Source organism: Saccopteryx leptura, chromosome 3 (assembly GCF_036850995.1).
Source record: "Saccopteryx leptura isolate mSacLep1 chromosome 3, mSacLep1_pri_phased_curated, whole genome shotgun sequence".
NCBI lineage: Eukaryota > Metazoa > Chordata > Mammalia > Chiroptera > Emballonuridae > Saccopteryx > Saccopteryx leptura.
In genome coordinates, this window is record NC_089505.1 from 29,231,546 (window position 1) to 29,245,592 (window position 14,047).

The following is a 14,047-nucleotide window of genomic DNA, read 5'->3' on the forward strand; positions in this document are numbered from 1 at the left end:
CTGTGGGCCTCTCTCTGCTTCCTCCCAGTGCATGTTATATATATATATTTTTTTTTTCAAATCTTTATTTTTTTATTCATTTTAGAGAGGAGAGAGAAAGGGAGAGAGAGAGATAGAGAGGGAGAGAGAGAGAGAAGGGGGGAGGAGCAGGAAGCATCAACTCCCATATGTGCCTTGACCAGGCAAGCCCAGGGTTTTGAACCGGCAACCTCAGCATTTCCAGGTTGATGCTTTATCCACTGTGCCACCACAGGTCAGGCAGCATGTTATATTTTTAAACATTAAGTTTATGATTTATAATTTCAGTCTTCCTCCCCTTTTGCCAATACCTTCAACTACCTTGTTTTTCTGCTCTTTTTCACCTGTTGGATAGAAACTTAACCCTGTTCCTGAGTTGCTGAACATTGCTAGAGAAAGTGGCATAGAAAGGCTGATTGAGTCCATTATAAATTACTATTGCAAACCGTAAGTGGGCTCTTGGTACTATCCAACAGTTTTCCTAAATTTTTAATTTATATTCCTTTGGGCGGCAATTACTGAAACTTGATTCGCTTCCCAGTCTTTTCACTTTCCTCGTTCACCCTGTCTCAGCAGGTAGCTAGCTGCTTGCTGTGTTGTGAGGAAATAGAAGCTGACCATTAGGAATTCTCATCTTCCAGCTCCTCAACGTACAGATCTGCCTTCCCTTGTAATCAGTATAAGAGCCTGTCTCTGTCTTAGTTCAGCCTACCTGTGCTTTGGGCCCTTTCCCTTTACTGCCCTCTCAGAAATTCGGAAGTATCTAAAATGATCTGTTCTCTTCCTAGTACTGTCCAATAGCCCCTTTCATTTTTGTCTTTCCATCAACGGATCCCACCTCCCTCTTTTGCTAACATTCGGCCATATTCTTTCCTTTCCAGCCAAACTTTTTTTTTTTTTTTTAAGTGAGAGGGTAGATAGACTCTCGGAAGCGCTGCTACCCGGGATCCAGCCGGCAACCCCCATCTGGGGCTGATGCTTGAATCACTCAAGCCATCCTCAGTACCGGGGGCTGATGCTCGAACCAGTTGAGCCACTGGCTGCGAGAGGGGAAGAGACAGAAGGGGGAGAGGGAGAGGGAAAGAAACAAATGGTCACTTCTCTTGTGTGCACTGACCCAAGGATGGAACCCTGGATTTCTGCATGCTGGGCTGACGCTCTATCCACTGATCCATCCAGCCATGGCCCCAGCCAGACTGTTTGAGTCATTTACATATTTGTAATCTCTTATATCATATAAAGCCTTTGAGAGTAGATTTAATTCAGAATTCAGAATTTTTTGGATTTAGAAAGGCATTAACATGAACATACCATCTATAGTATGAGCCCATAGTCACCACAATGTTATTTCTGCATTGAAATGTACAACTTTTCACTTAAAGTGAGATAAATAAGGGCTGCAAATAGTCTCTTGTCAGTCCAGGTCAGGTTTTGCTTCCAAAAGAGCTATTAAATAAAACCAAACAAAAAAGCTTTAATTGTTCAGAGGTTTTGGCTTTTGAAATAATGGAAGAGAGATCATGGGCACAATTGCCACTTCTGTTTTTGCACTTTGCTCCTTTTTATAAACTATTCTGGCTCTACTTCTCTCACTTATCTCGAATGGTTCTTGGCTAACTCTACCAATGACCTTTGTCTTAAAGGATCGTGTTACTAGGTGTTTGCATGTTTTCAGTCCTCAATTCACTTGACTGGTGATGCCAGCTCCATTAAGGACTCTTTTCCCATCACCTTCTTGGCAGTACCTACCCTGGCTCTCCTCTGTCCCCTTTTTACAGGCTCAGTGTCCTCTTATTTCTCATTTAAATGTTGGCTTATTCCAAGGCTTTCTTCTAGGACCGCTCCTCCTCTTACCCTACATTTTCTCCCTTGGTGATCCCTCTAGTGTCTATGACTTCAGCTTTTAATTATCTGCGGATGAATGATAAATAAGTGCTTTAGCCCAGACTTCAGACTTCTCCTTTATGCCTGACCCTTTATCCTCTCTCTTGCCCCTCCCTCCTCTTGTATACATACTTTTGGTGCCTTTCAATTCTGTTAGCACACATTAGTATCTTTGGTATGGCCTAAGGCCTGGCCACTGCCGCTTCCTTTTATTTAACGTTGTTCCCTCTCGCCTTCTGTTTACTCTCTGAAGTACTGCCATGCTGCCTCCTACAAGAGGGCCGATGTGCGATCTGGTCCCTCCAGTCAGAATGCTCTTCTATAAAGTTAATTCCTATTCATTTTTTTGTATCTTTGCTCAACGCTTGCTTTTCTGTAGAAGTGCTCTAATTCAAGTGTTCTATCACCAAATATATGCAGATTATAATATTATAATAATAGGTTGTGTGTGTGTGTGTGTGTGTGTGTGTGTGTGTGTGTGACAAAGACAGACAGAGAGAGAGAGAGAGAGAGAGAGAAGGACAGATAGGGACAGACAGGAAGGGAGAGAGATGAGAAGCATCAGTTCTTTGTTGCGGCTCCTTAGTTTTTCATTGATTGTTTTTTTGTATGTGCCTTGACCAGGGGCTCCTTAGTTGTTCATTGGTTGTTTTTTTGTATGTGCCTTGACCAGGGGGCTACAGCCAACCCAGTGACCCCTTGCTCAAGCCAGCAACCTTGGGCTCAAGCCAGTAACCTTGGGCTTCAAGCTAGTGACCTTTGAGCTTAAGCCAGTGACCATGGGGTCATGTCTATGATCCCACGCACAAGCCTGCAACCCTGTGCTCAAGCTGGATGAGCCCACGTTTAAGCCAGCGACCTTGGGGTTTCAAACCTGGGTCTTCCACATCCTAGTTTGATGCTCTATCCACTGCACCACCACCTGGTCATGCTATAATAATAGTTTTGATTTGACTTATTTTTTGAGATCACTTAATACCTTTTCTTCACTAGACTGTAAACTCTCTCAGCATAAGGATTATTTCTGCTTTCGTTCACCCTTACATTTCCAGCATAGTGCTTGGCATATAGTAGGCAAATAACAAACATTTTAAATGAATTCTGTACATTCATTTGTCTTTTCTAATTTTATTTTATTTATTAAATTTTTTTTTTCTTTTCCAAACGTGAGGAGGGGAGATAGACTCCTGCATGTGCCCCAACCAGGATCCACTGGCAAACCCTGTCTGATGCCAGTCCTCTGCCCGTCTGGGACCATGCTCACAACTAAGCTATTTTTAGTACCTGAGGGAGCCATCCTCAGCGCCCAGGCCAATGCATTCAAATCAGTCGAGCCTTGGCTGCAGGAGGGGAAGAGAGAAGGAGAAGGGGGAGGAGTGGAGAAGCAGATGGTCACTTCTCCTGTGTGCTCTGACTGGGAATCAAACCTGGGACATCCACACACTGGGCCAATGCTTTACCATTGAGCCAACTGGCTAGGTCCAATGTCTTTTCAACTTTTGAAAAGTAAGTTCTGTATATATATTTACCAGTGTAGCAATGCAGTTTCTGTAGTTTTATGTGGATCCATTCCTGATGGCACTCTTACAAATTATAAAGATGCATTCTGAAGAATTCCATTATATTTATATAATAATGTATATATATTTAAAGGATCAAATGTATTAAGTCTTACTTTGATCCAGCTCATAATTTATCCTCCTCATGTTCTTAGTTCACTTTTTCTACACTGACCTCTTCCCCCATATTCTTTATACAGAGCAGCTATCTTACTAAGTCTAGTATTGTGTGCAAGTAAAATAAATGCAGTGTTCAGCACAATTCATCAGACTCTCAACTTTCTCATCAGCTTATAGGTATCACAGGATTAAAAATAGTTGAGCCATCTGTTAACTGACTGGACAGTTTTAGCACTGTGAAAGGGTGTGGTTGGAGCAGGAGAGGAAGGTCTAGTGTATTGTCAGCACAAGGCTTGGGGCAGAAACCACCTTGTGACCTCTTAATACTGAAACTGTAGAGGCAGTTCAAAATTAGGAAGAGATTTGGTGGAGGTTAAGTATAACAAAGTCCTGATATAGGGGATTTTCCAGAATAGAGTGACAGAAGAATTTTTTTCAGCTTTTTACTATTTTACTACAATTTTTAGAGAAACATATGTTTATAAAGACACGAATTCTATGAAATGTAATTATAATATATATTTATATATTATATAATATGTAATATATGTTTTTAGAAATTAACTTTAATTAGGCATTTGTATTTTTCTCCTTAATTAGGAAAATCAGTAGATTGCCAGTCATCTCGAAGTGAATCTGAAATTGTGCCAAAAGTTGCTAAAATGACTGTATCTGGAAAGAAGCAAACTATGGGATTTGAAGTGCCTGGGTAAGGTTTATAACCCCTCCCTTCCCCCATTTTTAAAAAAAAATTAGTTTGTCTCCCTTTAGCATTGAACTATCACAGTCTTCAATCTGTCAGAGTATAAAAAGGAGATGAGAAATTAGACTTAATTCTAGATTTCTCTCTTTCTGTTAATCAATTTCACTATCAATTTTCTCAGATAAATTATTTATAGCTAATTTAACAAAAAAACCTATGATTTTGTGAAATATAACATTGTGAGATAGAGACTCCTTGTGCCACTAGATGGCGTAGGCAAAGCAGCATTTGGGAATTACATACTTGTAGTTCAGGGGTGGAACCTTTTGGCTGAGAGAGCCATGAACGCCACGTATTTTAAAATGTAATTCCTTGAGAGCCATACAACAACCCATGTACGTTATGCATTATCCAATAAAAATTTGGTGTTGTCCTGGAGGACAGCTGTGATTGGCTCCAGCCACCCGCAACCATGAACATGAGCTGTAGGAAATGAATGGATTGTAATACATAAGAATGTTTTATATTTTTAACATTTTTTTTTATTAAAGATTTGTCTGCGAGCCAGATGCAGCCATCAAAAGAGCCACATCTGGTTCGCGAGCCATAGGTTCCCAACCCCTGTTGTAGTTGGTCAATCATAGAATCATTACTTAAAATTCTTTTGCTAATTACTATCTTTAAACTCTTAGATTTTCATATTGAGTAAAATGGATGAGTATAACAAAGATATAACATATAAAATGAAACTGCTCCCATTTTAAATATCTGATGAGAAATGAAAATAAGTTATACATTAGTAACACTCACTTGTTCTTTCTTATCAGTCTCTAGAATTCTCCCAGGAGTTTTCATAGACAAGGGTGGTGGGGTGCTTGAGGTTTAACAGCACAGCTGGAAAACAGGAACTTTTGACCTCTTTAAGATGTTTTAGATTTTTTAATCATTTTCTAAATTTTTACTTACATGTATTTTCTCTGCCAGTTAGATGAGAAGCACTATTATCAAATATGAAAAATAGCGCATTTCTTTTAACTTATGAGAAATATAAATAAACTGTGGATTTTTTTCCCTTCCGTACAACATTCTTCTAAGTCAATGGATGTGTCACGCCTCCTCACTGGGAAGAGTCATGACCACCTGGTTCAGTGTTTTGCTTTTTAAAAGCAAGACTTTACAAGATTTCAGATTTTTACAAGATTTCAGATTTAGTGAGGGAAAGAACTCCATATCTAGAACATTATAGGTATTCAGTATATGTTAACTGAATGAATAGGTTAATGAAAGAGTTAATTTTTAATTACTTTAGCCCATTAAACAATATTGAATGCCACTCAGTTATAAAAAGCTTAATGTATGTCTTTTTTCTCTGAATTGGGATTGGATTGTCAGAATCATAAATGCCTTTTTCTAATTTTTTTTATTTGTGTGTCTGTGTGTGTGTGTGTGTGTGTGTGTGTGTGTGACAGAGACAGAGAGAGGGACAGATAGGGACAGACAGACAGGAAGGGGAAGAGATGAGAAGCATCAATTTTTGTTGTGGCACCTTAGTTGTTCATTGATTGCTTTCTCATATGTGTCTTGACCAGTGAGCAATAGCTGACCAAGTGACCCCTTGCTCAAACCAGCGACCTTGGGCTCAAGCTGGTGAGCCTTGCTCAAACCAGATGAGCCTGTGCTCAAGCTGGCAACCCTGGGGCTTCAAACCTGGGTCCTCTGCATCCCAGTCTGATGCTCTATCCACTGTACCACCACCTGGTCAGGCAACTTTTTTTACTCTTACATCATCATAAGTGCCATTTAATCCTATTATGGGTTTATTTCCACTGAGAGATAAATGAAATGTAAAAGGTTTCAGAAGTTTTAGAAAGTAACATTCAAATAAGCCCAAACTGTTATATCATATGAAGAGTAAATGCATAGTTGTCTATGTGAATAATTATAAGAATAATGGGAAATAAATGATAAAAAAAATAAGTACAAGTAATAATTTTTGAAAACCCAATTCTGAACTTTTTAAGTATAATGTAAGCCTTTCAGAATCTTATAGGACTGTATGCTTCATGAGGATAGGGACCCCGTTAACGTTCATCATTGTATTCTTCATAGAATAGTCATTTAAATATTTGTTGATCAGAGTTCTTTGAGTTAATATTTTTGTGTGGCCTAGTGGGAGAAGTCATCAGAATGTGAAAGCTTTGTAGGTACAGATTGCTCAAGGACCAGGCTATATTTGCACCAGATACTTTCATAAGATTTTAGGGGGAAATTTATAGTAGGGATAATATTTGGGCTGTTGTTTTGATTTGGTCTCAAGAAAGCACAGAGAAATACAATAAGACATTTGGATTCAAAATTTCAGCATCAGATTTTTGCATAGTGTGATTACCAATGACAGCTTATTAAAAAATAAGATAATTTATTGTTTAGAAGAAATTCAAATAGCAAACTTTCTTTTTTCACTAGTATTAGAGATAGTAAATTCCTCTCTAGAAAATGCATGTGAATAAAAATGGTTATAACATTGTATGAGAACAAATACTCTGTGCTTAACCTCTTAAGTCTAAACTATTAGCTTCCTAGTATTATTTAAGTAATTCAAGAAGAAAGATTAAACCTCTAGATTCATGTAGAAATATTTGCAATTTTGGAAAGATGGTATAGAAACAAAACAGACTAGTCATTTTATAATAATAATTAAGGTTACAAAATTATATCATAAAGCACCTGAATAAACATTCAACCAACTTATTCTTTTTTTCATATCGGTCAATAATTATGGCCTTGAACCCAGAATGGTCATTTTTAGATCTCATCTTAAAGACTTTTCGAAGGTTTAAAACATTAACTTTTATTTCATAATATGCAGAATTTTATACTAAGTACAAACTTACCCGGAATGCTTTATTTATTTATTTATTTATTATTATTTTTTTTGTATTTTTCTGAAGCTGGAAACGGGGAGAGACAGTCAGACAGACTCCCGCATGCGCCCGACCGGGATCCACCCAGCACGCCCACCAGGGGCGACACTCTGCCCACCAGGGGGCGATGCTCTGCCCTCTGGGGTGTCGCTCTGCGGCGACCAGAGCCACTCTAGCGCCTGGGGCAGAGGCCAAGGAGCCATCCCCAGCGCCCGGGCCATCTTTGCTCCAATGGAGCCTTGGCTGTGGGAGGGGAAGAGAGAGACAGAGAGGAAGGAGGGGGTGGGGGTGGAGAAGCAAATGGGCGCTTCTCCTATGTGCCCTGGCCGGGAATCGAACCTGGGTCCCCCGCACGCCAGGCCGACGCTCTACCACTGAGCCAACCGGCCAGGGCCCGGAATGCTTTTTTAATTACTTTGGTCACTTCCCTCTAACTGTATACAGTTTAGTGAGTTAATTTTCAGTTTACCTAATATTTACTTAAAAGGGACTATTATCATGAAAGTGAGAGAGAAACAAACTTTTCACGGTACTGAATTGTAAATAAAATTCTCAAATCAGACCCATGCTGTGTGAAGTCCTGACTATCCTGAGCAGCCCCTCTGAGGGCTGACTGGGTTGGTGGGTGAGCTGAGCTGCAGGTTTTTACCTGTCTGTCAAACAGTCGTTCTGCCTCTACCGGTTTTCCATGTTGGAGTCAACATAAACCTTTGCAAAGCTTTTGCAACTAAAAAGAGAAAGATGTGAAGCCAAAGATTGTGATTTCTCCCAGGTCTGATTAGAGCCAAAGCCTATGTGTAGTTATTCTGGTTGAGTACTTTATTGTGATTCATAGTTTTGTTTTTTTGTTTTTTTTTTATGACTAAATGCAGAATTGTCATGTTTTGGTTTTAGAACTAGCTCTGGGCATTCATGTAAATGTTTGCAAATTATAGTCTAAGTTTGATTTCATTTAAGTTAGCCTATTGGAATCCTTTAAAAGAATGGGAGCATTTTTTACATTAGTAAAACTTTTTCTCTGTAGTTCAAGATCAAGCTGTTCTGTTTAAGTATTGTTAAAAAATTAGCGCCAAGGCCTGATGTGTGGTGGCGCAGTGGATGACGATGACGTGGAATGCAGAGGTCACTGCTTCAAAACCCCTAGCTTGCCTGGTCAAGGCACATATGGGAGTTGATGTTTCCTGCTCCTCCCCTCTTCCTTCTCTCTCCCTTTCTCTCTCTCTCCCCCTCTAAAACGAATTTAAAAAAATTAACACCAAAATAGTCCAGTGGAGATTTGCAAAGCAAAATAAAATGGGAATTTGAAGTTGTTGTTTTTTTGTTTTGTTTTTTTTACAGAGACAGAGAGAGAATCAGAGAGAGGGACAGACAGGGACAAAGAGATGAGAAGCATCAATCATTAGTTTTTCGTTGCGCATTGCGACACCTTAGTTGTTCATTGATTGCTTTCTCATATATGCCTTGACCGCGGGCCTTCAGCAGACCGAGTAACCCCTTGCTTGAGCCAGCGACCTTGGGTCCAAGCTGGTGAGCTTTTTGCTCAAACCAGATGAGCCCGCGCTCAAGCTGGCGACCTTGGGGTCTCGAACCTGGGTCCTCAGCATTCCAGTCCAAAGCTCTATTGCGCCACCGCCTGGTCAGGCGAATTTGAAGTTTTTAACAAAGTCACAAATTCTGTCGCTTTCCTGAGGTATTGGGTTTAGCGTCAATGTCAAACATATACAGATGCTCTGAGAGGGAGAAAATGAATCTGTTTTTGGAACAGTGGGCAAGAAGAAAGTAGATTTACTGTTCTCACACATTTTTACTATGCTGCTATCTTAAGTGATTTTTATAAACTAGTTTTCCGTCAGCTGTAATTAAATTGTATAAAATTGGCTTTATTTTTAATAACTTGCAATTTAACCTGTTCTTTGTCCTAATTCTATTTATCTGTAGTCAATGAAGGCAGTGTAAGGCATATCGCAGTCTGATGGGTTAGATCACATCCTTTGTAGCTGTGCACAGGTGACACTGCTGTTGTTTCCGTGGGAATAGTCAAAGAACTGATGAAGAACAGAGACAGGTGTTTACTGCTGGAGGCATCTACGTGTCGAGAAGAGAATAAATTAAACTTGGTGGTCTTGTTTCTACTTGATGAGCCCCTCACTAGATTGTAAGCTTTTGGGAGTAGTAGATAATTTTCTCGTTTCTGTCTCACCTTTTCTTCTCAACATCCATGCCTGGTATATATTATAAGTTTTAGTAAATCAAGTGTTTTTTGAATTATGAATTAAAGCTCCTTTGCCAAAAGTATTAAAAATATTTAGACATGTACAGCTCTCTTAAAGATAGTGTTTGAGCAAAAGATTGTAAGCCTCTTTCTTGTTAGAAGAAAAGCTTTTTATTTTTTTAAATACTAATTTATCTCCTGGAACACATTTGGTGTCAATTTTTTAAAAATGTCTTTCATGCCATCTGTTTGATAGGATTATATGGCTAAGGCTATGGGCTTAGACTTGAATTTCAGTTATTTTACAGGGTATTTTTTTCTTATCATAGTGTTTGTAGACTGTTTTTCTGCAGAGATCTTCAAAGTCTGTATTTGTGTGGTTTGGGTCTAGCTACTTATCATTTCTACCTTAACAGACTAACCACTTAGCAGAGGTCATTTTTGGTGTGCAAGTGTAAGGAATATGAAGAGAACTTCTCTGCCCGTCTGACATGATAGGACATCAATCAAGTTTATTTAAACTCTCTTTTCCTATCTCTGCTATCTTTAGAGTAACTGCTGAAGAAAATGGTCATAGTTTCCACACGCCTCAAAAAGGACATCCTAGTGAAGATACCAGCGTTGCTTCTTCTGATGTTCTTGAGACTGTTTCCAAATCAGCTCTTCCATCCCACACCATTCAATCAGAAGAGCAGAGCTCAACACAGACACCAGTGAAAAAGTCCAGCAAGCTGAAGCAACAAATAGATGTCAGAGCAGAGCTGGAGAAGCGGCAAGGGGGGAAGCAGCTCCTCAACTTGGTGGTCATTGGTAATGTCTTTGCTCCTCGGGACTGCTGGGCAGCTCGACTTCAGCCTGACAGCTTCCTAGTTGCAGTATGGAAACTCTTGTTCCACTCTGAGTTTCTCTCTGTGTGTAGTGGACATAAAGCAGTGAGGCATTGCATCACAATGCTTTCTGGTCACGCTGAGTGAAATAATGCCGAGTTACCAAGGTCATTAGATTTCATTGTGACATTTTCATTTGGTGAACATTTTAAAAATGGCATGTCTTGTTGACAATTTTAATTTACAAAAATAAGGGAAATTCCCCTCCTTTCTCAAAAAGACATGCTCTTCCCCTCCATTTGATGTTTTGAATATCATTTAATAAAAATTGGTGTTTATTACTCTAAACACTGATGTGAACTGTTGAATTATATAATGCAATACCTCAATGTGAACAACGGCTGGAAAATGCACCTCGTATTAATCCTGAATCAATTTTCCTTAGGTCATGTTGATGCTGGGAAAAGTACTCTGATGGGCCATATGCTTTATCTTCTGGGTAATGTAAACAAAAGAACTATGCATAAGTATGAACAGGAGTCTAAAAAGGCTGGCAAAGCTTCGTTTGCATATGCATGGGTCTTGGATGAGACTGGAGAAGAAAGGGAAAGGTAGTCACTATATTTCAAAATTTTCAGTCTGCAATGATATATAGTCTTTTTAAATTAAATAGTATATGTAAAATATATTGAATATGTATGAAGCAAACCATGAAATATTTTAGACTCTTTAAAAAAAGTTTTCAATTCTTTGGGAAATATTTCCATTGAAGTTTTCATTACTACATACATAATGAATCTGCATATGGTTTTTACTCTTCCAAATTCTTAAAAGAATATTTAAAAAAAATTTAAATCAGTAGAAACACTTAGCTAATTATTCAGTGGGAGAAGTTTCTATTGTTATTTCTCTAAGACTATGTCAGATTGCCTTGATTTTGAATTAAAATTAAGCAAGACTTAATTTTATATCAGCTTATAAAAGAAAGGCATTTTTTTGTGGTAAACTGCCCTCCGTCTGGAATCAAAATGACTAGTAAATGCAAATGATCAGACTTAATTCATTTTTATACTTTTTGTACTGTTTTTGTGAAACAAAAGTCAACAAGTGATTACACCCTATCTCCTATCAGATAGATTAATTCAGTCAGTGACTTCTTTTATATTCAGTGTTCAGTGCTAATGTCGCGGAGATTTTGGCAGGAGATTGCTGCTCATACATGTGGCCGAATGGGGATGTATATCACGGGGAGGCCGTGGCTCTTTTGTGAGGAAAGAAAGATAACACCTTAATAATTAACTGTGGAAAAGTAATTACTCTAACGACTCCGAAGTCCTTTGAAAGTCCTAAAACAACAGAGGGGTTATTTTCTGTCCCCTGATGTCTTCATTCTGTAATTTGATTAGAGAATATATTTGGCTTTTCATCCTTTCTAAAATGTGTATTTTTTCTTGGAGTCTTGGATAGTCTACATTGTAATATAGAAGGTAAATCTCAATAAAAGGGGTCACAATATTCCTTAGTTCTTCTGTTAAATAGGAATTTATATTATAGTGGTTTCTTATAGATCGTTTTTATATATAGCATCACAACCTGTTTTCCAATCTAGTAGGAAAAGTTAGTGGGACAGTTGCAAAGTTTTAGAAAACTTATATTGAGAAACAGTGGAATTTTGTATGATGTCTTATTAGAAGACTAAATAATTTTCATCAGTTTACCATGCAGATATTAAAGTATATGGATTTTTTTCTGTGTCATCTATTAAGTGGGTAAACAGAATGAGAACACTATAATTTAGGTTAGAATGACTTGTTTGAATTTACTTAATGTGTGAGTTGAGCTGGCAAGTGAGGTAATGATCTCATTCCTAGAATAATGAATACTTTTAGTGCTTTTTGTTATAATACATCTGCTGGTTGTCTGTCATATTTTTACTGCTGCTAGTTCAGCATGTTGCAATTTTTAGAATATTCTTTCATTCTATAGATAGGGGAAGCTTCCAGATACATATTGGGAGTTTTATCTCACTACTATATGTTCCTTAATAACATTTCAAAAATATAACTTGTTGCTTAATCCCAGCATGTTAAATATTTGTAATTTGTCTGTTTTGCTTATATATTTAACATAAATTAGTAAAATTAATGACATTTTCATATTCTTTGGCTTACAAATCCAGACCAGAGCTGGGTCAAAGGTGTATATTGTGGTCAAAGAATTCTAGGAAGGAGCTTGCAACTAGTCTTGGTTCATCATTAATCTCAAAGTAGTTATTTAGCGATAATTAAAGAGAATGAAGCATCATTTTTAGGAGCTCTAATGGTCCATAGTTTCAGATTAAACTGGAATGCCTTGAGTAAGGAGACCCACAGTTATTTTACTGCTAGTGTGAGCATGACGTTATCATTATAATTGTTGCTATACTAGGTAGTGAAAGGGCATGCTCATTTACTACTCTGCGTTACCAGATGAACCTAGTTCATTGCCCACCCGATTTTCCTTCTAAATTCCTGAAGTCCAGAGTGACTAAGTACCTTTGTAGACTCTCCCTGAGTTTTCATATAATCTGAATCTACATTTTTGTGGCTATGAAGAAGCAGTGCGTTTGGTCTCTAAGAAGGATGAATTGGGATATTCATCTTTCTCAACTTTTAAAAAATTGGACATCTCCTTTCATATCTAGTTTTCTAAATGTATAACAACCTGACCCGTCTTGCAAATGAAAGTTTATTTCTATACAATTAATGAAGTGTAAACATGAAGATGAGGAAAACTATCTTCTGATAATGGTCATTCTTCATTTAAATGTTTCTCATGTGCAGTATTTACTGTGCCCTTTTTTGGAAATGTCCCCATATGTTTTTGTTTGCAATCTACAGTGCTTATATATATAAAAAAATGGAAATGAGAAATATGTATCATTTTGATTAAGTTCTTGCTGTTGCAGCAGAAATTCCAACCCAGATTGGTAGCTTAATTTCTCAAAGTAATAGACTAGATAATAAAATTCCCATTAATACTTAAGAATTTAGACTGTCATTTAACTTATGAAATAATTTAACCCCTAACACTGATTATATAGTGCACTCTAACCATTTTATGTTTTCTTTAAGGGGAGTAACAATGGATGTTGGTATGACAAAGTTTGAGACCGCAACAAAAGTTATTACGTTAATGGATGCTCCGGGCCATAAGGATTTCATTCCAAATATGATTACGGGAGCAGCCCAGGTATCAGATATTTCCTTAGCTATGCTGCACTGATTGTACATAAAATTTCCTGATGCTGAGGTTATAATTCTAGGGTTATTTCAAAATAGTTAAAATTCTTAATTCTTGAACATTTTTGAAAAATATTACAAAGAAACCAGTGTGTAAAAGCTATGAATTTCTTTATAGTAAAAATAATGGTAAAATGCTTGAGGAGGTATATGTAGCCTTATAATTTCTTTGTTAAGTTGGAGTGACTATTTCAACATCTGCCTTTTTACTATGTTTATATTCAAGTCCTGTATATTTATTAATAATTAATTTTGCAGAAATAATGAACCTTGGGAATTTTTCCCCTGTGGTTTATTTATTTCCTTTTCTTTATAGGGTTAAAAAACAATTACTGTACAGTTTGTAAACTTATATGATTCTTTTTTTTCCTTTTTTAAACTTACATGATTCTTAATAAGAATACTGAAAAAAAAAACCAAAGTAATTAAAATAATGAAAGTAACACTCCATATATGGGACATTGATTTCTTTTATCATAGATGATTATTGAAAAATAGAGTTCACAAGTTTGCCTGTGT

General features: G+C 37.5%; 1 protein-coding gene across 2 annotated transcripts in view; it reads left to right on the top strand.

Moving 5' to 3' along the window:
* The window catches only part of HBS1L (HBS1 like translational GTPase), a 91,511-nt gene that overhangs the window by 51,044 nt on the left and 26,420 nt on the right, over positions 1–14,047 (top strand). For both annotated transcript variants that reach the window (XM_066373171.1, XM_066373172.1), the window contains 4 exons: positions 4,182–4,290; positions 9,971–10,230; positions 10,693–10,858; positions 13,361–13,478. In XM_066373171.1, coding sequence (XP_066229268.1) covers positions 4,182–4,290; positions 9,971–10,230; positions 10,693–10,858; positions 13,361–13,478 — 653 coding nt within the window. The remainder of the gene's footprint in view (positions 1–4,181; positions 4,291–9,970; positions 10,231–10,692; positions 10,859–13,360; positions 13,479–14,047) is intronic.